Source organism: Schistocerca gregaria, chromosome 4 (genome assembly GCF_023897955.1).
Source record: "Schistocerca gregaria isolate iqSchGreg1 chromosome 4, iqSchGreg1.2, whole genome shotgun sequence".
Classification (NCBI taxonomy): domain Eukaryota; kingdom Metazoa; phylum Arthropoda; class Insecta; order Orthoptera; family Acrididae; genus Schistocerca; species Schistocerca gregaria.
In genome coordinates this window covers 101,709,499-101,736,627 of record NC_064923.1, presented here as the reverse complement: position 1 = coordinate 101,736,627, position 27,129 = coordinate 101,709,499, and the positions used below count along the sequence as shown (strand labels likewise).

Here is a 27,129-nt window from a genome sequence, read left to right as displayed (position 1 = left end):
ATCCCTCGACCATTACACCAACAACCTGAAAACAGCTTTCGCATCCCGCAACTACCCTCCCAACCTGGTACAGAAGCAGATAACCAGAGCCACTTCCTCATCCCCTCAAACCCAGAACCTCTCACAGAAGAACCCCAAAAGTGCCCCACTTGTAACAGAATACTTCCCGGGACTGGATCAGACCTTGAATGTGGCTCTCCAGCAGGGATACGACTTCCTAAAATCCTGCCCCGAAATCAGATCCATCCTTCATGAAATCCTCCCCACTCCACCAAGAGTGTCTTCCCGCCGTCCACCTAACCTTCGTAACCTCTTGGTTCATCCCTATGAAATCCCCAAACCACCTTCCCTACCCTCTGGCTCCTACCCTTGCAACCGCCCCCGGTGTAAAACCTGTCCTATGCACCCTCCCACCACCACCTACTCCAGTCCTGTAACCCGGAAGGTGTACACGATCAAAGGGAGAGCCACATGTGAAAGCACCCACGTGATTTACCAACTGACCTGCCTGCACTGTGATGCTTTCTATGTGGGAATGACCAGCAACAAACTGTCCATTCGCATGAATGGACACAGGCAGACAGTGTTTGTTGGTAATGAGGATCACCCTGTGGCTAAACATGCCTTGATGCATGGCCAGCACATCTTGGCACAGTGTTACACCATCCGAGTTATCTGGATACTTCCCACCAACACCAACCTATCCGAACTCCGGAGATGGGAACTCGCCCTTCAGTATATCCTCTCTTCTCGATATCCGCCAGGCCTCAACCTCCGCTAATTTCAAGTTGCCGCCGCTCATACCTCAACTGTCTTTCAACAACTTCTTTGCCTCTGTACTTCCGCCTCGACTGACATCTCTGCCCTTAACTCTTTGCCTTTAAATATGTCTGCTTGTGTCTGTGTATGTGCGGTTGGATATGTGTGTGTGTGTGCGAGTGTACACCTGTCCTTTTTTTCCCCTAAGGGAAGTCTTTCCGCTCCCGGGATTGGAATGACTCCTTACCCTCTCCCTTAAAACCCACATCCTTTCATTTTTCCCTCTCCCTCCCTCTTTCCTGACGAAACAACTGCCAGTTGCGAAAGCTAGTAATTCTGTGTGTGTGTTTGTGTGTTTTGTTCATGTGCCTGTCTGCCGGCGCTTTCCCGCTTGGTAAGTCTTGGAATCTTTGTTTTTAATATATTTTTCCCATGTGGAAGTTTCTTTCTGTTTTATTTACATCGTCATTAATTTGAAAAAATTATATTGTTGTCAAACAGACTAAATGTAAAGATCTCTTCTCCTCATATAACCACTTCTGGATCAAAATCATCAAACAGTGTTTGTCTGTTTGGATTGTGATGCAATGGTACCAGATGACATAAACAGCCTAAGAACTCCACTATAGTGACGTTCAGGTTCCTGCAGTCCAAGTCATCCTTGTCTTTTGCGTAGTGCCACTTTCTACTCTAGGGAAAAGAGAGAGCTTCAGTTGGACCAGGGTTCACTGCCTTCAAAAATCACAGAAAACCTAAAGCTGGACAGCCATAAGGAGAATCACACCAGAGTCTTCCCAAAAATGAGTCAGTTGTCTTACCATTGCCTTAGCCACTTCACCAGTACCAGCACTAGGACATTCCATAGTGGGTGTGGCATCTAGCATGTCTGGGAGCCTATTTGTTCAATTTTCCACTTTTCAGTGCTTTCTAATCAAAAAGTGAGGCCACATCAACTATGCTATGTGAATGAATCAGTCAATCCATCAAAGTGATTCTAAGTTCATTTGCCACCTGTGCAATTTGTATGTGCACCCTATCAGCCAACATCCATTATTTACCATATAAGTGTGTTCAAATTTACAGCTATTATCAGATGCCTAGTTTCAGATGCCTAGCATCCAATAGACCACACATGTGATATAGGATTTGTCATTTGATTACTCGTAACACATGACAACACATACACATAATAAATGGGCAAACATATACAAACAGCAAAACAAATTACATACACATAAGACATAAGTAGTTACAAGAACTTATTACACAAAAACAAAATACGTGCTCATGATAAACAATTATAGATCATGAACTATGCTTTATACCTAAAATGTATTACAGATATTTAACAGATTTTTCATATGTACCATAATTACAAAGTTGAAAACATAATTAAATTAGTTTATTTAAAAAAAAAATAAGCACAGGTTTCAATCCGCAGTCTGAGACAGGTATTCATTTACACTGTAGTAGCATTTTCCATCAAGTATTTTTTTACTTCACACTTGAAATTATTTTTGTCTTTCAACTCTTCAATTTGAGATGGAAGTGCATTTAAAAGCTTTATTTCTAAGTGGCTAAAATGTTTCTGACTTCTAGGTTTTGCACATAGGGAATGTGAAAGTCTTTACAATGCCTTGTATTGTGATCATGGTAGCTTGAGTTGGTTTGGAGATCACAGTTATTTTTACTGATCATTTCCAGGCATTTAAAAATACATATTGATGGTATTGTCAGTAACTTTAGTTGTCTGAATAAGAGTCTACAGTGAGTTTGTGGTGGGTTGTGTGTCATGATATGAATAGCTTTTTTGCATAATAAAAATGGCATTTAGTCTTGACCTTGTTTTTCCCCAAAAACTTATGCCATAGCTTGCAACTGATTTAAAATAACTAAAGTACACTGCTCTAATACATTCCTTGCTACATACCTTGGATATTATTCTTAAGGCAAAACATGCTGAGCTAAGTTTCTGAGTGAGATATACACTGTGTTCATTCCAGTTTAAATCTTAGTCAATTTGCATTCCCAGAAACTTTGTGGTGCACACTTTTTCTATTTGTTTGCTATCCAGCATAAGGCACATATTTTCCCCTTGACACTTGCTTCCATACTGTATAGAGTTTGTTTTCTTTGAATTTAATGTCAACTTATTTGAATAAAACCATGACTATATGTATGAGAGCATTTTTTCTGCTGTAGTACACAATGATTCTTTTATATCACTAATTATGATACTCCTGTCATCTGCAAATAGTAGAATTTTGGCTGAGCTGTCTGGAGCCTGTATATCATTGATATAAATTAGAAATAACAATGGGCCCAGATTGCTGCCCTGTGGAACACCTATTTCAATTTGTTTTGGTTCAGATATGAGTTTAAAGTTGTGAAGATTGTTGGATGACCTCAGCTCAACAACTTGTGACCTGTAATTTGCTCCTCTTAGTATAGTACATTCCTCAGACCTTGTCAGACCAGATAACCTTCCCTGCTAACCATTCACTCTTGCAAAGCATGTCTTCAAATGACTTGCAGTACTCCAGCCTTTGATCCAGATCGTTTCCATTCATAGTGCGAAGAGATCTTGGCATGTACACTTTCCACTTTGCAGCCTTCACAATTTGTCACACACTTGACTGGCTTTTGCCACTTTCAGGTGCACCCTGCTTCACAGATTTTTGAGGTGATCTAGTAAACTGTTGCAACACAGCAGCACTGAAAGCTAGACTTATTAATATTTTTGGTCAGCCAGACCTTTCCTTATCCACATCCTTAACACTACCATTGGTTTCTAATTTACCCCAATATGATAAATTGTCATACTTGTTGGTGACTGAGTTCTGTAGACATTACATTGTTGCTGTTGTACTTCCATCGTGTTTTCATACTTCCAGTACCACTTCAATATGTCTTGCATTGCTCAAACAACAACTTTACTTTGTGTGTTGCTACACTGTCATCAGATGGACAATGCACACTGAGATCTGTTGAGGAAACAATGGACTATGCTATCACATAAAATTGCAACGATATGTCATTTTGTTTCAAAAATATTAACTGGATTCCTCTGTATATAGCCAAATTTCAGAGAATAGACTTTTAAAAGCAGCACAGATTCGCTTTCATAAAGGCAATATTCGATCTCATGAAATCAGTTCTTGTACACTCTATTGACATTTTCTCTGAGCTTCCCAAGTCCTTCCACTCTGTATACAACAAAATTGTACAAGGCAATTAGAAAAGGTATAACCTTAGAGGCATTCCTATTGCATAAATGGAGCACTAGCTTATCAACAGAAAAAAGAGGGTTACAGCTGGTTCACGGCACACAGTTTAACCCTTAATCTTACAAAGACTCATAGTTTGTACTTAAGTAACATGATTTGCAGGTGACAGAAGCAGACATGAATGGACACACATTGGACAAGACTTCATGTGTGAATTTCATAGTTATACAGATGGATAATAAACCAAGAATGGACCAACATGTGGAAAAGTCAGCAAAAAAACTAATTTCTGCTTCTTTGCACTTAGAAATCTCTCCCACTGTGTTTATCAACAGATGAGATAGCTAGTATACTTTACACATTTTCACTTAATACTGTACTGTGGCATAATATTTTGGGGCAGTGCAGTTATAGTCAAAAAACTGTTTATTGCACAGAAGTATGCAGTAAAATGACTGTGTCAAGTTGATAACCAAACATGTGGATAGTGGTCTGTGTAAAATTAAATTAATAGCTTGTTTGTAGTATCAGATTAAAACAACAGCTGATAGTACAAAAGGAAGAGCAGTGGTTTTATTTCAAATCAGCAATTTTCTGTCTGTGGTTTTGGGGAGCTTTTGACACAGACTGATGTGATGGACATGTTTGGAAGTGTTGTGTGACTTGCAAAATGGAAGCAATTCATATAACAGATGTAGATGTGACTTTTTATGGTTCATTTTGTGTATCAAGCTGAGCAAATTACTTTCAAATATACCATCCATAAATGACTCCTTGTAAAAATCTATAACTTATTAGGTAATATACAAAAAATTAACAGTGCACTGTTTCAGTGACTTATATTTCTAACACCGCTATGCATTGTTATGATAATTCTATCATCTTCAGGTGGATTATGAGACATTTACAATGCCAAATTTTCTTGTATTTGCTCTATGCTGCCATAGAACGCCACAAGTTTCTCACTACGCCCTGTTCAGTGTTACAATATTGTGCAAATCTTGCCAGGCAGCACACTGACATAACACAGATGTGCAGTGTATGACAGTACTCCAATTCTAAGACTACTGACATAACACAATGACACAGATGTGTAGAGGGTGACAGTACACCATTTCTAAGACTACTGGAGTGCATGCTATCACAGCCTCCCCTCCATTTTTCAGGTATAAAAATGATGGTGCTGCCATCTGTCCAGGTCATGAACTTGCTTAGCTAGGTAATAACCATTATTCTGTGATTAAACAATAATGAAGTCATAGACCCACCTCTTTACTGTCATCATTCTCAAAAGTAGTAGAAACCATAAAGAAAAACAGACTCATGGCGTACTTAACAAAGTATGGTCTTCTGTGTAAAGAACAGTATGTTGCAGGTCTGGTAAAAGCACAGGATCAACCATAACTCAGTTTACAAATATTGTTCTGAAAGTACTAGACAAAGGAGGTTGTATAACAGGATTCTTCCTTGGGGTTACCAAAGCCTTCAATACAGAAGGCTACAAAATTCTGCTAAATAAATTGGATGCACTAGGTATAAGGAGGGTAGCAAGTAAGTGGTTTCATTCATATCTGAAAAATGGAGCACAGTACATGAAGATCTCTCAGACTAATTCAGTTGTACCATAAACACCCTTTAAACCCAGAATAGAGCACAACACTATTGGAGCCCCCAAGGAAGTGAGCTTGGTGCAATACTGTTCTTGATATATATCAAAAATTTTGTCAGTGTGGTAAGAAAGAACTACCAACTGATGACAGTAACATTTTAATCATTGATGAGTTGCAAAGTGTACAAAAACAAAAATGGCAAAAAACCCTTCAGTAATTGTATAAAACTGAAAGATAAGTCAATTGAATGTGTTCTGAGAACAAAATTTCTAGGGATGCATGTTGACACCAAACTAAAATGTACTGATCACATAATTGCCTTCAGGGAGTGAATCGGTTCAGCATGCTATGCACTTAGAACAATAAATTCAGTGTGTAGTTGCTCAGGCACTAGAATAATGTACAGGATGAGCACAAAGTCTTGTCCTGATTATAAAAAAAAAATATAACAGAATAACTGTTTGGTATAATAAGTTACATTTGGTTCCGTTACATAGGTTAGTGTTACTAGCTGTCATGACCAATAGTTAGTGCTAGTACTCCACAACACCGAAGCGATCTGTTAGGTCACGTTAGTTGCTGGTGAAATGGCATTGAAGCAGGAGAAAGCACAATGTGTGCTTTGGTTTCATGAAACGAAATCACCCATCAGTGTTCAGCGTAAATGTTGGGCTTCTTATGGACGCAGCCCTTATGATGTTAAATCAGTGAAGAGATGGTATGTAAAGTTTAACAAAACAGGGAGCGTTGAAGATCACCCTTGAAGTTCCAGGCCTCGCGTGAGTGATGCAACTGTTGATCGTGTTCGGCAATCATTTCATCGGAGTCCATCTAAATCAACTCATCAAGCATCATGTGAATTTCAAATACTGCAAGTAAGTGTGGTGAAGATTCTTCATGAAAGGCTTAGGTTGCATGCTTACAAAGTGCCAATTGTGCAGGCCTTGCAACCCAATGATTCGCTGACATGTGCTGAATTTGCAAGAGAGATTCTCAACAGTATTGATGGCGCTAACGATTACTTAAATCGCATAAGCTTTACTGATGAATCCCCCATCCATGTTATTGGAATGGTAAATAGGCATAATGTCCTTATATGGGGTTCAGATTCTACACATGCTACTTTACAGTTACAGTGAGACAGTGAATGTTTGGTGCAGTCACATGCATAACAAGGTTTTTGGACCATTTTTCTTTGTGGAATAATCCATTACTGCTAACATTTACTTATGCCTTTTGCAACAGTTCATTGCCCCTCAGTTAGAAGAATATCAACCATGGATAATTTTCCAGCAAGATGGAGCAGGTGCCCCCTCTCCTTCCCATTTCCTGGATGGGATGAAACATTTCCAGATTGGTGGATTGGAAGGAATGGTTCAACACCCTGGCCACCCTGCTCTTCAAATATTACGTCCCTTGACCTTTTTTTTCTTCTGGGACTATATCAAGGACTATGTCTTCATCACATCAGTTGATGACGTTGATGAACTGAAAGCTAGCATACAAGCTGTTGTGGGTACTGTGACAGAACATGTTACGAAACGCCTGGCGGGAACTGGAATACTGCCTCGACATACTCCAAGTTACCAAGAGAGCACACGTTGAGGTTTACTAATGTAAGTGGTCTTAAAAAAAATCTAGTAACACTAACATATGTAATGGAATCAAGTGTAAATTATTATGTCAAGCAGTTATTTTGTAATAAATTGTCATAATCAGGGCAAGACTTTGTGCTCACCCTGTATTTAATCTGTTCATTAAATAATTAGTTATGCTATAACTTTCTGTGAGAAAAATGAACAAAATATGTAAACAAATTTTTAGTTTTGTCAAAGAGGGTTGGGTTGGGTTGTGGAGGAGACCAAACAATGAGGTCATCAGTCTCATCAGATTAGGGAAGTAAGTCAGCTGTGCCCTTTCAAAGGAACCATCCCTGTATTTGCCTGGAGCGATTTAGGGAAATCACGGAAAACCTAAATCAGGATGGCCGGACATGGGATTGAATCATCATCCTCCTGAATGCAGTTGAAGAGGGTTATATAAAGTAACAAGAGAACTCTCTCCATCGAGATATTTAAATTTGTGGGAATCTTGTCTGTTCTGTGTGAATACATTTTGTGAACAGTAATCTACATAAAGACCTGTACCAAAACAGCAGGTCTCTACATTAACATGAGACCAGATGCTGCAATCACTTACAGCTCAACACAAAAAATAAAACAGAAATCCAAATTAGTGTACTATATAACGGAAATAACTGATACAACAAACTTCCACAAATGATCAAAGACAAAACTCAAATACAGGCCTTCAGGAATGTCCTACAAAATTATCTAATAGAAAAGCATTTATACTGTTGATAAGTGTGGTTGCATTCAGCAGGATGAGTGGTGTTGACAATGGGCCAGAGGGGGGTGGGGAATGGATATACTGCTGACCGAAAGAAAGGCATTTTTTCAACTTAAATTACACATCACATCATTAGCATAGCAAGTTAAACACGCCTCACTCCACTGACTGGGCTGGGGTTGACTCATGGCCAGCTGCTTCTATCTAGCAAGATGATGCTCTGATGCTCATGTAGGCACCCTGTGATGCTGACAACATGCCAGAGGTTGCCCGGCAGCCTTGGTAGGCCACAGCCACAATGCCAGTGGTACCGCTTGTCATGCTGCGATGGTATTACCCTGGGGGGTGTGGTCTTTCTTCATGACTTTGTCCTGGTCACATTTACTGCAGCAGAGCACAGAGACTGCTATGTGCAGGATGCAACTTGCCATCTTCTGGTGGAGTCAGACGGTGGGCAGCTTGGATGGCAGGTCAGTGGTGTGAGGCACAGAGTCCAATGAGGAACTGGGTACTTGCTGCTACTGGTGACACACAGTCTTCTCATCATCTGGTGTGGTCCTGGTACTGTGGGGGTACTGTCAGACTCCCAAATTCTCTGCTCCTAAATACAGATCTATTTTTATGGCTCTGGCATGCATTTGTTACACCAAAACCTGGCACCCAGTCATGTGGCCTGTCACAAAAGTCTTCCCCCAGTGTGGTGACATCGATCCATTGTAAGGGATCTGTGATCCCAAGAACATAGATATTAGTATCCGACACCCAGGTCGATAGCACACAGAAGTCGATTGTCGAGCACTGCAGGAGGCAGTGAGATTAGTGTTGAGTGAAAGCAGTACTGGGAAGACTCGCAAAAAAGAAAAAATAGCAGTTGAGCTGGGTACGGTGTCAATGGCAGATGTGCCAAGTGAGGAGTAAATTGTAAATTCACCAGAGTGTGACAAATGAGTGCTTCCCCTTATCATTGTGGAATTGACCCTCATGAATACTAATTCATGAGTGATATAAAACCAAAATTGACAAGTACCAAATTGTGTGTTTCGCATCAACTGCATTGGCCAGCAACAACCATGGATTGCAGGGAGGATTGTTGTGAATGTTAACCATCATCATTGCATGTGACGAAGCACCTAAAATCAGCAACCAACAAAGGATATAACCATAATTAAACATGTAAAGTGAAGGTAGCAACGGCCTCAGAATTTGTGTGTTAATAGAAAATACATGTCAGATTGTATATCACAACCTTTGTGGTCTTTAATAATAGAAAAATTTTCAATCATTAACTATTCCATCTCAGAACAGCTGCACTCTGCTGAAATATCCCTGAAACCACAGCAGAAAAACTGATGGCTTTTCATCCATTAAGTACACGGTCATATCTTCATAATACTTAACTGTTTGGCAGCTTCAGTAAATCACACAAAACCCAATAAAGGACATAACATGGGTGTTTAACCATCCCGCAACCCTTCTACAAGAATGTTATACTGACCCATGTGTTGCCGCAAAGTGGCTGTCAGCCTGTGGTTGCCATTGGAGTTTTCATGATGGCTTTCTTACCATTTCATATTAATTTCACTCGAAACTTGGTAGTGACACCACTCTGTGCCCCTCCAAGTAGGAGACCCAGCCCTTCAGGTATTGTTCTAAATTGTAACTACTTCTATTGTTAATCTGTAGGACAAATAAACACTAATTGACTGACTATTCTTAAACACCTTCTGCGGGCAAGTGCTCTACCATCTGAGCTACCCAAGCATGACTCATGCCCCATCCTCACAGCTTTACTTCTGCCAATACCTCGTCTCCTACCTTCCAAACTTTACAGAGGCTCTCTTGTAAACCTTGCAGAACTAGCACTTCTGAAAGAAAGGATATTGTGGAGACATGGCTTACCAAAGTCTTCAGGATGTTTCCAGAATGAGATTTTCTTTCTGCAGCAGAGAGTGCACTGATATGAAACTTCCTGGCAGATGGTAGAGCACTTGCCCGAGGCAGGCAAATATCCTGAGTTCAAGTCTTGGTCTGGCACACAGTTTTAATCTTCCAGGAAGTTTCATATCAGCGCACACTCCACTGCAGAGCGAAAATCTCATTCTGGAAACATCCTCAAGTCTGTGGCTAAGCCATGTCTCTGCAATATCCTTTCTTTCAGGAGTGCTAGTTCTGGAAGGTTCGCAGGAGAGCTTCTGTAATGTTTGGAAGGTAGGAGACGAGGTACTGGTAGAAGTAAAGCTGTGAGGATGGGGCATGAGCCGTACTTGGGTAGCTCAAATGGTAGAGCAATTGCCCAAGGAAGGCAAAGGTCCCGAGTTCGAGTCTCGTTCCGGCACACAGTTTTAATCTGCCAGGAAGTTTCATGTCAGTGCACATTCCACTGCAGAGTGAAAATCTGAGTTTCAACAACAGTTCTCCCTATGAATTACCATAAAACATACTCCCAAAACCATTCACACAAGAAAACCACTTACAGCACTACCAATCACAAAAATTTGACAGGTAGTCCCACTTAATCTTCCAACTGAATTTCCCCAAAATGTTTAGTTTTCTGGTCCTTCTCCTCACTCAAAACAGCTTCCTGGTGCTCAGTGGCATGCGAATTACTCCTTAATGTATTTGTCCATGGTTTAACTGGTTTATAAACAGATGCATCTTGTGACAGCTCTTCACTGGTAACAGTTTTCTGCAGCCAAAGGTTAACTTTGGTATGATATTTGTATTTGTATATTTATTGATCCACTCAATCCTTCAATGCACAGAAGTGTACAACATGAATGGGACAATTCAAACAAATGATATGAAAACATATATAGACATAGCACTGTTTCTTATAGTGTACATCTCACTGAAGATATATTAAGTACCTATAAGTAATAATACCAGAGTAAGAATAAGTTCAAATAATAATGCTGGTCATAATCAAACAGCAAAAGTTCATTAATGGACAATAGGTTATTTCTAATGAAACAGTTTGATTTTGAAACATAATGAAAATAAATAATTTAGTTTATGATAGATCAGATTTAAGAAAGTCTTGTATGCTGTAAAAGGAATGGTTAGGAGGCTCTTAAGTTCTTTTTTATCTTTTTATAATTTTTTTTTATTCTTGAATACTTTCTACACATTTCAGGAGATGGTTGTAGAGTTGGTTCCCATAAACTTAACACTATTGGTATACAGTTTAGTAAAATGAGGAACTACTCTTAACAATTTTTTTGACCCTGTGTCATGATAGTGACTGTCGAGACTCCTGTGATGTTTGGTTATAAAACAGAGGACTTCAAATATATATTGGCTAGAGAAAGGCATTATGTTTAATTTTTTAAACAGCGTTTCACATATTTCTCTTTGCTTTTTGTTCAGGGTTATTCTGATTGCTTTTAAATAAACAATTGCTTTTTTGCAGTATAAATAATTTCCTTGATTCAGTACTGTGACACAAAAAATAATTCCATAGCATAGTACTGAATGGAAAAGAGCATAATACATGCTGAGCCATGCTGTGGCTCACGTTGGTGCTGTTTGTAGGTTTCCGCCCTCTCTTCGAGGCCAGACGGTATCGTTTAGTTGGCATGGTTGTGGTTGTTTGTCTTGTCTCATATTGACTGGTGCCACTCAGTTTTGCAAGCATGTCCTGTCTGCTAGTGGCAGCAGTGGCAGTTATTGGTATGTAGTAACTGTTGCCCTATCTTTGGGCCAATGTCGTTGTTTTTCTAGATCGTGTGATTGGGCCAGTTCGGTTGGGGACTCAGGAGGCGCCAGGCCTGTGCAGTGCCAGAACATGCCGGGACCACTGGTGGCACACATGGACTGCCGGATGGAAGGGCTGTGGTCACGAGGGTGTACGACCTCATCGTAAATCAGATCCAGCAAGCTTTAAGATGAGTGCATTTCAATCCAAGTAGAGAAACCTTCACTATTGTGTTATCTCAAGAATCTCCAGTGACTTGGGTTCATGTTGCTGCTCATAGTGTCACCGAGGCAAAGAGCAGCAAGTGGAGTTCTTGGGGAAGGCGGATCTGATTAGTTTTTCTCAACTTCTTATTACTAATTACTTAGTTCAACTTGTTATAGTTTTTAAATTCAACCAGCAGTAATTTTTCTTGCCTGGTGGCCACCAACGCCCCACATACCTGCCCTGGGGGTTAGTGTATGTAAGGGCAGTGTATATTTCCACGGCTTTCAACTGCTGTCTGGTAAGGCATGCAGTTTGACAGCTTTCTTGATTGTAGGCCTGTTGGTGATTCTTCTACTCTGGTATTAGTGATTCCTTTCTGGTTGTGGGCACTCTAAACACAGTATTCTGGGGTCGTAGTGCACACTGCCAGTTCCAGCTTTGGCGTATTGTTCCACTGTTGTATTTGTTTTATTGGACATCAGATAGCTTCAGGAAGATTATCATTAGTCATTTGTTAGACGCCACTAGTCTGAGTTACCATCTTGTGAAGTGAATGCAACTCTTGGCTGCCTATCTCATCACTCATGAAAGTGTTTGTTGCCGGACCTTCTCAGAGGTCGATTCCTGGAGCACTGTCTGTGGCCCCTTGGTTCTTGTAAGACATGTGTTCTAAAAGGAGGTCTGATGGCCAGTAATTCAGTGTAAAGCTCCTTCAGCCCATGCCTTCTGCAGATATAATCTGCCTCAGTACCCTTTAAGGGACCTATGTACTGGATCTTGTGTTTTATTATTGTATTATTTGTTACAATGCCTTGTAATGCCCACATTAAAGGTTATAAATGTCTAGTTAATAGTTCTGGTCACCTTCTGGAATAGATCTAGCAGTGTAGTGTTCAGTGGATTTAAGGGTTGTGTTATAAAGTTTATCATAATCTTATTTCACCCATTTGGTGATCAGTTGCTTGTTTTTGTAATTAACCTTTGCTATTATATTTTCTGTTTTACAGCAGGTTTCTAATTTTTTTTATATCATTACCATTCCTGGCATGTCAGGCCTTCAGCCGTGATTGTGGTCATTTGTCTTAAAATTCTAATTTGGTATTTGTATTTTAGCAGTAAGCCTTAAAGCCTTAGTTACTGAGTTACTGCCATTCCTGGCGTCTGATACCTTCTGCTGTGTATGTGGTGACTTGCCTTAATATTTCAATACCTGTAATTTGTAAGTTGCATCAAGTTTTAAGCAATTCTTAATTTATTGCCATTCCTGGTATGTAAGGACTTCTGCACAGATCACAGTGAGTTGCTTGTAAAACGTTATCTGCTGTACCTGTATTTAATGGTGATTTGCTAGATTATAACTCACTGAAAACAATATTATTTACACATTTGTTTATTCCTTCATTGATGATGTGTGGTACGTTTATTTATAGTTGAGTCTGGAATTACTGCTTTAAAATAAATTGTGTGTAACTGTAAGAGGCAACCAATAGTAACTGATTATGGCCCTGTCCACAATCGTTACTGAATCCTGCCTTTCCTTGACTACCAGGTTTCATATGGATGTCAATGTGCTGGCATTTAACTTGTCCCTCACCAAGCGGAGCATAAAACAAATTTTGGTTCAAATGGCTCTGCTGAGCACTAAGGGACTTAACATCTATGGTCATCAGTCCCCTAGAACTTAGAACTACTTAAACCTAACTAACCTAAGGATAGCACACAACACCCAGTCCTCATGAGGCAGGGAAAATCCCTGACCCCGCCGGGAATCGAACCCGGGAACCTGAGCGTGGGAAGCGAGAACGCTACCGCACGACCACGAGCTGCGGACAAACAAATTTTGCTTAGCCTGGAACTAATCATGTCAGTGTGGCTTTTCTATGTGAATGTATCACTGATTTTAATCCCTAAGAATTTTGTTTCATTGTCAAATTGTCCATTGCTGTCACTTAGTGTTACTGTTGGGATGTGAGGAATTCTGATCTGAATGGTGTGGAAGGTTAGGCATACTGTCTTTTTTGGATTTAGGACTAGTCTATTTGATGCAAGCCATGAGTCTAGTTGGGTTGTATTTCTATTAACTGCTGACTGAAGAGATTCATCTTTATTTGATATAAGGATATTAATATCATCAGTAAAGAGAAATGCTTTGCTAGTGGGTAGGGTGCAAGGTGGGGGGGGGGGGGGGGGGGGGGTCATTTGCATAAAGTAGAAACAACAAGGGACCTAGAATAGAGCACTGTAGCACACCATTTTTAATAACTTGTGTAGATGAATGCACCTCATTTAGGATACCTGATTGACTGACCTTATTTATATGATCATACTGTGCTGGGTCTTTCACATAGCTGCTGAGCCAGCCATGGGTAGTTCCCCTTATCCAATAAGAATCCAACTTGTGATTTATCATGTCAAAAACCCTTGTGAGGTCAAGACAGAACCTATAGCTGGGCATTTCTTGTCAACAAGATGTAGAGTAGCATGTAGCATCAAGAAATTCAGATATGGCATCAGTAGTGCTTTTATTTTCTTGGAAACCATACTGAGCAGAAGAAAGAATGTTGGTTTTTTTTTTGCAGGAGGCATTGTGGTTCGCTGAACACTGTGATGTGGGAAGTGGAGCACTTCTTCGTCCACTGTCATCGGCTGTCATGTGGGTGACACTGGTCATTCACGTTCTGTTGTCATGTGTGACAATGACAAAAGTGGTGTGGTGTTGGTAGAGAGACCTTCCAGAATCCACACAGGCTTCAGATTGTTGATGGCCACCATTGTCAGTTTGCTGGTGATGTCAATTCAGGAGATGTTATTGCTGCAGCTGATGACTTGGCATGAGCCCTTTTAAGGGGGTGAGAGTGCAGGTTGAACTGTGTCATCACACAGTATGGTGAATTGCATCGTGGCCAACACCTTGTACATGAAGCTAGGCGGTGCTGTGCGGTGCCATGATAATTGGATGGTAATGCCCTGAATTCTTCTTTGTACCACTTGTAGTAGTTAAGGTAATGGCTGTGGGTCGTCATCCGTGCATGGCATGAAAAGGTCCACCAGTAATCACAGTGTCACTCTGGATAGTAATTTGGCAAACAATGCCCATAGATCCTCTATTGCAGTGGTGTGCACCCATAGCAAGACCAAAGGGAGCGCTTTTGTCCATGCATCATTGTGACACATGAGCGCTGCTTTCACTGTTCTGTGTCACCTCTTGACAAGACCATTACTCTGTAGGTGATATGCTGTCATACACCAATGGTTGATGCTGCACATGTTTCAACTTGGAATAGTTTGACCATGCTCCATGTAGCCCTTATTTGTAACTGAGTGATTTTCACCTGTTTCCAAAGATATAAAAATGGCTAGGGTCACAGTTTTTTGAAAGTGATGAGGAGATACAGGAGAGTGTCAGAACATGGGATAACTCACAGGTGGCAAAATTCTATAATGAAAACACGGCAAACTCATGCCTTAATGTAGGAGGCATCTATGTAGAATAAAAAATTATATCCTGGTTTCTGAATAGCCCTTTTAGCATAATTATTTTTCATTTTTTAACTTATATTAATCCATTTATTATTGCAGATCTGTAATTTCCAATTGCAGTTTGTTTAATTTTTATAGTACATTTATGGACCAATTTGCATGATTGCCATTCCTCTTAAATCTGTTTCTAAGACATTGTTTCAGTAGTTTTAATAATATTTTAATCTTCTCACTGTCATCAGGCAATAGTTTAGCTTGTGTGTGCATCTCAAACAGCCTTAATTTTTCAAAATTTCAATTGTCATTTCAATCAAATAATACCATAAGCATTTATGTATGTTGAGTCTCATTACTTCATCATATATCAAAAGGAAAATTCACTGGAGAAAATTAAAAATTCAATATACACTTAATCTATATTGCTTTTACTGTTATGCTATTACCTGATAGTTGAGGAACTTGGCTCCATTCAGGTAAAGGAATACGGCAGTAATTGACCTGTCCATCTGGGCAACATATACGGGGCCAGCAATCTTCGTCAGTGGTACAGTTTTTAATTGGAAATGGCTCAACCATTTGTTCTTTGGGGCAATTTCGTGGCACACCATTACGAAAAGCTGAAAAACAATACATTCAGATCTTGAATCCTGTTTCCTGTTTGGTACATGAGCACCATACAGTTTGTGGGGGCTAAGGATTAATATAAAATGCAATTGAAAGTTATTAAATGAGTCTTTGTTAAAACTGTGACTCTTTTCTACTTTGTGTCTCTTATTTATGCACACCTAAATACAAGGTAATGTGACTGGTACTGTAGGTAACCTTACTGGCATTAGAAACATAAAAGAAAGATTTGCAATCAAATGATAGGACCAGCTGCCTTTTTACTTCTAGGTTTGATTACTGTGACCAGTTTCTGTGACCAAGGCCATTTTCTAGTCATTATATCATTGTGGGAGTACATGTTTGTATCTCCATATACTTCTACAACAATAAATAAAATAGATGTATAACCACCGGAAAATGCACTTGGTGGTCAAGATTGATTTTGGTAATCTAAAACAAAAATAAAAGTGCTGTCATTTGGTTCCAAGTAATACTACAGTCATGGAAATTGCATCACCATGTTCCATATGCTGGACACAAAACAAAGAAACATACTTTAGCACACAACTATTTGGAACCATAGAGCAGAACAGTTTTTGGTGACTGTGATATTAATATTTGAATGATGAAAATCTAAAACAACTGAAGTAAATAATACAAAATGTAAACCAATGAGCATCTTACATAAAATTCTCAAAAGTTTTTTTCCTAAAATGTTTGTGAGTAAGAGGTTTAAAACCACTTACGTTTATGAATAGGCTCTGGCTTTGGTCTAGGAATTCCCTTCAGACATCGTCTTTTACCTTGTACCTCACAGCATTGTAGTTTGAATGCTTTACAGTCACCATCATTTTTGCATGGAAGACTGAATAGAGGTATATTGCTGGTTGCAGAGGGACATATTAGACTGGTAGTGTTGTCGGTCTGTTCTGAAACATAAAAGGAGAATATTTTCATTGGTAAGCACAAGACAGCCCCTGACAAGGCGTTCATTTTATTAACATTCGTAAAATGATTTTATAACTAAGGAAACATAAAAGGAGAATATTTTCATTGGTAAGCACAAGACAGCCCCTGACAAGACGTTCATTTTATTAACATTCGTAAAATGATTTTATAACTAAACTAAGTTCTCTAGTTGTTATACAGAAATGTTGTTGTGCAGCTATGTAAAAAGAGGCCTTATTGAGAGGTGAGAGACACTGATTTTATGGCAGTGCAATGGGTGGCACTTTCATCTTGGTGATGGCAAAGAAGAAGGAAGCTATATTTTATTTATCTGTATAAATTTAATATTTTTACATTAAAGATGCCACCTTAATACTCAGAATTAGTTTATTCAATACTTTACTGAGTACTATAAATTGATAGAAGAAACACTGAAAGGAAGACCACAGTAAGAAATATGTACACCAATTGAATACTTAGGAGAATGTAGATATCATACATGCATCAAAAATCCAACAAGATCTCCAGCACTAATCTCAAACAAAAAGAAATGTAATTAGTAAAAAAACTGGAAAAAATTCAGAGCATCTAGTGAGAATGTGAGAAAGGGGATAAATTCATTAGACGCTTGCATCTAGCTGGAACCGAGTGAATAAGTACAAGCTTAGTAATCATTTTATTAAAAAGAAAAAAGCACAATAAATTTCCTTGAAAGTAAATATGTGTGAACATCCATCTATAACCCTGATTAAACATATAGAAAGACCTTATCATTCTCACGCTTCACGTTCACAGTGTCTATAATTTCATGGCAGGTGCATCACTGTTATGTTACATATTTCTGATAATAAATAAAAGTGGTTTACACCATATCGTACTATCTGTTCTGTAGCAAACTATATACCACAGAAGATTTTATCATTTAACCTGTGTGACAGCTCATATGTGTATGCCACATTTCATTAAAAATCTTTTATTGACATTATCTTCCTTATACACGATCCAGCCACGTTGATGTGATCATTGCCTATTTTCAGCATCAACATGCAATAACCACTCACAAATGGCAGGTGGCAGCACTATCTGTGTTGGGCATAAAAGCCTGTCAGGGGATGAGCAACACAGTGCAGTCATTGTCTTATTGCGGAAATGGAGCAATTTATCTGACATCCAAAGGTGCGTAATCATTGGCTTTTGGGCCAAGGATGGAAGCATTTCCAAAATGGCTCAGTTTTTAAACCTTTTCTTGTGCTGCCATGCATAAAGTATACTGTGCATTGCAAAATTGCACTATCCGAAGCTGGTGCAAGGCAACAACAGTACACCATGGGCCACAAATGCCAAGGGTAAATGACAGCTGTGGAGATGTCTAAGGTGAACGGATGTACAACTGTAGAGTAACTGACCACCCACATGAAACAAGGGCTACCAAAAGCATCTCCTCAACAACAGTTCAGTGAATTTTGCTATGAATGGGCATCCACAGCAGGTGCTTGGTTCTTGCACCCATGCTGATTGCTATACATTGGTGATGATGGCTGGAATTTGCACAACAATATAGTAACTGAATGCCCATTGAATGGCAACAGGTAGCATTTTCAGATGAGTCATGTTTTATGCTCCATATGACTGAAAGCAAACACACTGGAACAATTACTGAAAGGGTTCAAGCTGGAGGAGAGATCATTATGGTCTGGGGAATATTTTTGTGGCATTCCATGGTTAATCTTGTCATTCTGGGAGACACAGTGGATCAACAGAAGTATGCATCTATCCTTGAGAACAGTGAACATGCCTACATTCAGTTTATTTTTCTGCAGCATGATGGCAATTACCAACAGGACACTGCAATCTGTTACACAGCTCACAGTGTATGTACATGGTCTGAAGAGCACCAGGATGAGTTTACCATAGTCCCATGGCCACCAAACCCCCAAGATTTAAACCGAATCAAGAATCTGTGGGGCCACCTCAATTGGGTTATATGTGCCACAGATCCTCAACTGAGTAACATAGTGCATTTGGCCATGGAACTGGAGTCAGAATAGCTCAACATCCCTGTTGGTACCTTCTGGAAACTCACTGACTCTCTTCCTGCACATCTTGCTGCAGTCTGTGCTGCAAAATGTAGTTGTTCAGGCTTTTGACAGGTGAGCACATTAATTTGATTGGGTAAAATGTGACTGGATAGTGTATGTACTTTAATAAAATCCATGAAGCACTTTGCACATGTCACTGCAGAATTAGAAATTATCAAATATATAGCAGCTATTAAAAGGTAAAACAATCACTAATGTAAATTTCTCCAATTGCTAATAACCAGAGTGTAAATGCTTGTCTTTCTTCACATTATGTTAGTCATTGGGAATTGGTGTTCTACTTTTAAATTAAATCAGCTGTCGTGAGCAGCCAGCAAAAATTGTCAATCAACATCTGTACAAAGTTTTGGCCTAATGGTAAGGAAAATATGTTAACCCATTAGCGCTGTGCGTTGCCATATGGCAATGTTTGTAACACTTTTTTAAAATCATTGATTCCACGACATCAACAAAGCGAGAGTGTTGGCAGCACTGGATTCCGTTCTGCAAGACTGTAAAGATCACTACAACGCAACAGTTTTAACAATACAAATTCTGCAGTGTAGGCAGTGTTGGAAGTTGTTTTTTGCTGAATGATGAAGAAAAATGGAGTATAAGTTCGAGTAAGTATGTTTTACACAGTAACTTACTATATATAATTTGGTTTTTGAGTATGGTTGTGCTTTAAATACTCAAATATATATTCTTTATAGGTTACTGCTTGCTGTGAAATAAATTACATTCATTTAGGCCGTTTGAACGTTGGTGTTGCCATATGGCAATGCTAGGTGCTTGTACTCAGTAAAAGGATGAATTTTCTCTTTTTTGTTTTAGAAGAGGTTTCTCACTTGCTGAGGCGCTGGAGATTCTTTATAATAATGATATTGAAGGTGATGTGTTTGTTGAGCCCCCAGATCTCAATAGAGAAGAATGATGGATTATTGTATGTGTGGTGGCTGGACAACTCAGTTGTCACAATGATCTCTCCTTCATATGGTGCACAAGAAGTTGGCCAAGTCCAGAGATTCTCGCAAGTAAAAAAGCAAAATATAATGATTTCCAGACCAAAACTGGTAGCCAAATATAATACATATATGGGAGGTACTGACCAGGTGGATCAGAATCTAGCATGCTATCGCATTGCAATAAGAAGCGAGAAATGGTACTGGTGTCTCTTTGCATGGATCTTAGATGTCGCCATACAGAACAGTTGGATTTTGTATAATAAAGCAAGAAACCAAACTATTTCTCAGCTTGATTTCAAGAGAGAAGTAGCAACAGTGTACTTGCAAAGACACCAAGCTTTACCAAAAGGAGCCGGGAGACCATCTGCATCAAGGTCATGTTCCGACAGCCGCATGTCAGATTCAATTAGGTTGGATAAGACTGACCTCCTTGTCCAGCACACAGGAGGAAAAAAGAAGAAAAGTTGTGCGCACAAGGACTGTAAATCTATTGTGAGAACAATGTGTTCAAAGTGTAATGTGGGATTGTGTATTGACTGTTTTATTCCATTTCATGTAAAATAATGCTGAGTTCAAGGTTTGATTTTTGATTATCAATTGTACTGTGTTATAAAGTATCAGTTGTATGATCAAGACTGAATAACAAATTTGCACAAAACTTGTATATGTAATAAGAAGTTTCAATAACCTACTTATTGTAGTCAAAGCTGTAATCCATATAAATTTAGGTAGTGAAAGCGCCTAGCGTTGCCATTTGGAAACATCAAATATCTCGCTAATGGCGGTATTGACTTTTGTCGAAACAACTCTGTTGTGTAGTTTATGCCTTTTACAGACATAATAAAGCAATTTAAAAAAAAATGAAAAAATTAATTCCGGCGCTAATGGTTTAAGTGTACCCCAGTGCAATTCACATATACATAGAAACTGATATGCATAGAAACTCATATACATAGAAACTGAGACACCTAAGTCCTTCCTTTCCTACACCAAATTGTACGTTTCTGTTCTTCATATCAACTGGAGGAAAAAATTTGTGTAGTGACAGTGGCAATGAACAATGTACCAAAAATCCTGACTGTCTGGGTATGAGTGAGGAGGGGTTTTGAGGGGGTGTGGGAGGTGAGAGAGTGGGAGGGGGGGGGGAGATGGGCATTTAATAGTCTTTATTTTTACATGTTTTTCTTGATTATCTAAAAGACTGCAGCTTCTAGCAAAAGTCTTACCCAATACAAAATAAAACTACATTAAATTTCCTGCAAAAAGGTCCTAATCATAGTTTCTCTAGAATTAATAATTTCCACACTGCAGGGGATGGAAAAATTGCAGATTGTTAAAAATTATGTCTTATGGTATAAAATTAACATATATTATTAAATTAGGTGGGTTAAGAATAAATTTTAAATGTTTGTACCACATCTAAGTGCACTAGGACTGTAATAAGGAATAAACTGTGTCCTGAGGGTGTCAGAGGGTGGAAAGGTTGGGGTGGAGGTTAGCAACCAATTATGACCAGTGCTAATACACTCAAACTGATAATTAAGATAATTACTTTATATATGTAAACTCGGAGAAAAACAGCTATTCTGAAAACAAAGCCACTGTTGCTTCTTCTATACTATGCAGTTTCCATTATTATCTGATATCCTGTTTCAAATAAGCCATTTTAACTTTACACAGACGACTACCAACAGTCTACACACTGGTAAAATCTAGATCTATCCGACACAAACATTAGAGTCAGGCAGAACTTACATTACTAACTCCCAAGTATTGAGACACATACTAGATGAAGTGGCTAATGATGTACTCTTTCATGTTGTGTTGAAATCTTTGGGGATTTTCAGTTTCCTCCCTGATGACCACTGGCAACCTGTTAAAACTCTATTGTGAACTCTAGAGAGGGGTGCATAGTTTACATGGAAAGTATTTCTTTATGTACGGCAGTTGTGAATTACTGGGTTCACCCTAAATTTACTCTAGTTCATACAATGTAAGCTTTCGTGGCTGGTACTGACATCACTAAAAACTTCTGGACTAATATTTATCAACCACAAACACTGACAGGGAGTATACGCATTGGCATGTAATTCTAAGAACATGTAAGTCCCTGAAAAGACTTCAGCAAGATGGCTAATTATTAACTTTACACAATGTCATTATCACATGCTTCTGCAAATGAGCACTTTTTTTCTCCTTAGGTGTAACGCCCCCTGAGCTTATGCCATAGGGAACAACTATGTTAAAGTATGCTGACAACAGTATCTGCAGGTGAACAAAGCAATAGAGACTTGTGAGTGCAAAGTAGGCAGAACTGAGCTTTTTCATTAACTTTTCCATGTATATGAGGACACTACTATAAAAAGAGGCACAAGACAGTAGTAAATGCAAAAAGACACACCTTGAGAGTGTGTTACCTTCCACAACTGGCATCAATCTTAAATGTTTTTGCATGTGTGCCTATCCATTCAACAAACCCACTACACTTTGAGAGGTGTCTTTACTCATCCAGTTATTTGGTCTCCATCTATATCTACATCTACATCCATACTCCACAGTCCACCTTGTGGCGCATGGCAGAGGGTACCCCATACCACTACTAGCCATTTGCTTTCCTGTCCCACTTGCAAATAGAACGAGAGAAAAATTACTATCTATACACCTTCATATGAGCCCTAATTTCTTATATCTTATCTTCATGGTCCTTACATGCAATATGGGAGGGAACAGAATCATTCTGCAGTCAACTTCAAATGCCAGTATTCTAAATTTTCTCAATAATGTTTCTCAAAATGAACGTCACTTTCCGTCCAGGGAGTCCCATTTGAGCTCCTGAAGCATCTCCATAACACTTGCAAGACGTCTGAACCTACAAATGTAACAGTCCCGGAGCACCAGTGGCAGATACAGAAAAACCACAAGGAGGGGGCAGTAAAGATATCTTCAGCTACATTTACTTTTACCATAATAAAAAATAATCAAGTCACATACAAAGTTTAAGAAAGTTTTATTTAAACTGATTATACAAATACACCACACAATGCCATCTTATGATACAATTGTGATTCTCTTCCTGAAATGATGAATTCTATGTGCCTCTTCCTCCTGGCAAATTGGTTAATTACAATGTCACTAGGACAATCAATGTCAGGGTTAGTGTTCAACAGACCTAAGCCATTAAGTCGATTCTCCTTCATTGTTGACCTCAGCCATATCTTTGTATGCTGTAATGTTGAAAAACTGCTTTCTGCTGTAGTAGTAGATGCAGGCAGGCATGAAAATATTTTGTACGGCATGTGCAAAGTAGGATAGTCAGATCTAGGACAGACAGACATAGCTTGCATAACAGAATCACAATCATTAAGGGCATTTATACTCGTTTGCTTGTATTGAGGAATCTCTCCCATTAGTCTCTTTTTAATCACAAAACAGTAGAACATTCACAACTTTTCTTAAACAAATGCCAGACAGAATAACGTATTGGGATCACTATAATGGCCACGACTTTCCTCGTAGGTATGTGTTAGCTATCTATGTGCTAGACAGAAACGTTTAAAATACTATGACACAGACGTGTGTGCTACATAGAAAAGTACAGATGCTCAATAACTTGATTCCATTGAGTCAACTGCCGAAACAAACGAACGAATACTGTGCACGCTGACTGATCATCATCATCATCATCATCATCATCATCATCATCATCATCATCATCATCGTCATCACTGTATAACATTTGATGAACCAGTATGTTACAGGTTTGATCATGCATAACTAAACATACTGCTGTTTATTATCATTTACAACATACAGAATAATTAATTCCTTAGTTAACAGACCATTTGCCCAGTTTCTTTAGTATATAGGCTATTTGGTAATAGGCTATTTGATATATAGGCTATTTCCCCCCCCCCCCCCCCCGCCCCCCCCCCCAACCATGAAACAAGGACCTTGCCGTTGGTGGGGAGGCTTGCATGCCTCAGCAATACAGATGGCCATGCCGTAGGTGCAACCACAACAGAGGGGTATCTATTGAGAGGCCAGACAAACGTGTGGTTTCTGAAGAGGGGCAGCAGCCTTTTCAGTAGTTGCAGGGGCAACAGTCTGGATGATTGACTGATCTGGCCTTGTAACACTAACCAAAACGGCCTTGCTGTGCTGGTACTGCAAACAGTTGAAAGCAAGGAGAAACTACAGCCGAGGGCATGTATGGTTACTGTATGGTTAATGATGATGGCGTCCTCTTGGGTAAAATATTCCGGAGGTAAAATAGTCCCCCATTCGGATCTCTGGGTGGGGACTACTCAAGAGGATGATGTTATCTGGAGAAAGAAAACTGGCATTCTACGGATCGGAGTGTGGAATGTCAGATCCCTTAATCGGGGAGGTAGGTTAGAACATTTAAAAAGGGAAATGGATAAGTTAAATTTAGATATAGTGGGAATTAGTGAAGTTCGGTGGCAGGAGGAACAAGACTTTTGGTCAGGTGAATACAGGGTTATAAATACAAAGTCAAATAGGGGTAATGCAGGAGTAGATTTAATAATCAATAGGAAAATAGGAATGCGGGTAAGCTACTACAAACAGCATAGTGAACGCATTATTGTGGCCAAGATAGACATGAAGCCCATGCCTACTACAGTAGTACAAGTTTATATGCCAATTAGCTCTGTAGATGATGAAGAAATTTTAGAAGTGTATGATGAAATAAAAGAAATTATTCAGATAGAGAAAGGAGACGAAAATTTAATAGTCATGGGTGACTGGAATTCGGTGGTAGGAAAAGGAAGAGAAGGAAACGTAGTAGGTGAATATGGATTGGGGATAAGAAATGAAAGAGGAAGCTGCCTTGTAGAATTTTGCACAGAGCATAACTTAATCATAGCTAACACTTGGTTCAAGAATGATAAAAGAAGATTGTATACATGGAAGAAGCCTGGAGATACTGACAGGTTTCAGATAGACTATATAATGGTAAGACAGAGATTTAAGAACCAGGTTTTAAATTGTAAGACATTTCCAGGGGCAGATGTGGACTCTGACCACAATCTATTGGTTATGAACTGTAGATTAAAACTGAAGAAACTGCAAAAAGGTGGGAATTTAAGGAGATGGAACCTGGATAAACTGACTAAAACAGAGGTTGTACAGAGTTTCAGGGAGAGCATAAGCGAATAATTGACAGCAATGGGGGAAAGAAATACAGTAGAAGAAGAATGGGTAGCTTTGAGGGATGAAGTAGTGAAGGCAGCAGAGGATTAAGTAGGTAAAAATATGAGGGGTAGTAGAAATCCTTGGGTAGCAGAAGAAATATTGAATTTGATTGATGGAAGGAGAAAATATAAAAATGCAGTAAATGAAGCAGGCAAAAAGGAATACAAACATCTCAAAAATGAGATTGACAGGAAGTGCAAAATGGCTAAGCAGGGGTGGCTAGATGACAAATGTAAGGATGTAGTGGCTTATCTCACTGGGGGTAAGATAGATACTGCCTACAGGAAAATTAAAGAGACCTTTGGATAAAAAGAACCACTTGTATGAATATCAAGAGCTCAGATGGAAACCCAATTCTAAGCAAAAAAGGGAAAGCAGAAAGGTGGAAGGAATACATAGAGGGTCTATACAAGGGCGATGTATTTGAGGACAATATTATGGAAATGGAAGAGGATGTAGATGAAGATGAAATGGGAGATATGATACTGCGTGAAGAGTTTGACAGAGCACTGAAAGACCTGAGTCGAAACAAGTCCCCGGGAGTAGATAACATTCCATTAGAACTACTGACAGCCTTGGGTGAGCCAGTCCTGACAGAAATCTACCATTTGGTGAGCAAGATGTATGAGACAGGTGAAATACCTTCAGACTTCAAGAAGAATATAATAATTCCAATCCCAAAGAAAGCAGGTGTTGACAGATGTGAAAATTACCAAACTATCAGTTTAATAAGTCACGTCTGCAAAATACTAACGCGAATTCTCTACAGACGAATGGAAAAACTAGTAGAAGCTGACCTCGGGGAAGATCAGTTTGGATTCCATAGAAATATTGGAACACGTGAGGCAATACTGACCCTACGACTATTTTGGAAGCTAGTTTAAGGAAAGGCAAACTACATTTCTAGCATTTGTATACTTAGAGAAACCTTTTGACAGTGTTGACTGAAATACTCTCTTTCAGATTCTGATGGTGGCAGGTGTAAAATACAGAGGGCAAAAGGCTATTTACAATTTGCACAGAAACTGAATGGCAGTTATAAGAGTTGAGGGGCATGAAAGGCAAGCAGTGGTTGGGAAGGGAATGAGACAGGGTTGTAGCCTCTCCCTGATGTTATTCAATCTGTATATTGAGCAAGCACTGAAGGAATCAAAAGAAAAATTCAGAGTAGGTATTAAATTTCATGGAGAAGAAATAAAATCCTTGAGGTTTCCTGATGACATTGTAATTCTGTCAGAGACAGCAAAGGACTTGGAAGAGCAGTGGAACGGAATGGATAGCATCTTGAAAGGAGGATATAAGATGAACATCAACAAAAGCAAAACGAGGATAATGCAATGTAGTCAAACTAAGTCAGGAGATGCTGAGGGTATTAGATTAGGAGTTTTGCTATTTGGGGAGCAAAATAACTGATAATGGTAGAAGTAGAGAGGATATAAAATGTAGACTGGCAATAGCACGGAAAGCGTTTCTGAAGAAGACAAATTTCTTAATGTCGAGTATAGATTTAAGTGTCAGGAAGTCGTTTCTGAAAATATTTGTATGGACTGTAGCCATGTATGGAAGTGAAACATGGATTATAAATAGTTTGGACAAGAAGACAATAGAAGCTTTCGAAATGTGGTGCTACAGAAGAATGCTGAAGATTAGATGGGTGGATCACATAACTAATGAGGAAGTATTGAATAGGATTGGGGAGAAGAGAAGTTTGTGGCACAACTTGACCAGAAGACGGGATCGGTTGGTAGGACATGTTCTGAGGCATCAAGGGATCACCAATTTAGTACTGGAGGGCAGCGTTGAGGGTAAAAATCGTAGAGGGAGACCAAGAGATGAATACACTAAGCAGATTCAGAAGGATGTAGGTTGTAGTAGGTACTGGGAGATGAAGAACCTTGCACAGGGTAGAGTAGCATGGAGAGGTGCATCAAACCAATCTCAGGACTGAAGACCATAACAACAACAACATGTGTGCATGCTGCCTGTTTAGGG

The 27,129-nt window shown here is 39.2% G+C and overlaps 1 protein-coding gene across 1 annotated transcript in view; it reads right to left on the bottom strand.

Annotated features, from left to right (window-relative positions):
• LOC126267621 (uncharacterized) overlaps window positions 1-27,129 on the bottom strand; it is a 90,734-nt gene that overhangs the window by 9,391 nt on the left and 54,214 nt on the right. Inside the window, exons 2-3 of the mRNA XM_049972919.1 lie at window positions 16,679-16,861; window positions 15,770-15,943 (exon numbers count right to left, since the gene is read on the bottom strand). Coding sequence (XP_049828876.1) covers window positions 15,770-15,943; window positions 16,679-16,861 — 357 coding nt within the window. The remainder of the gene's footprint in view (window positions 1-15,769; window positions 15,944-16,678; window positions 16,862-27,129) is intronic.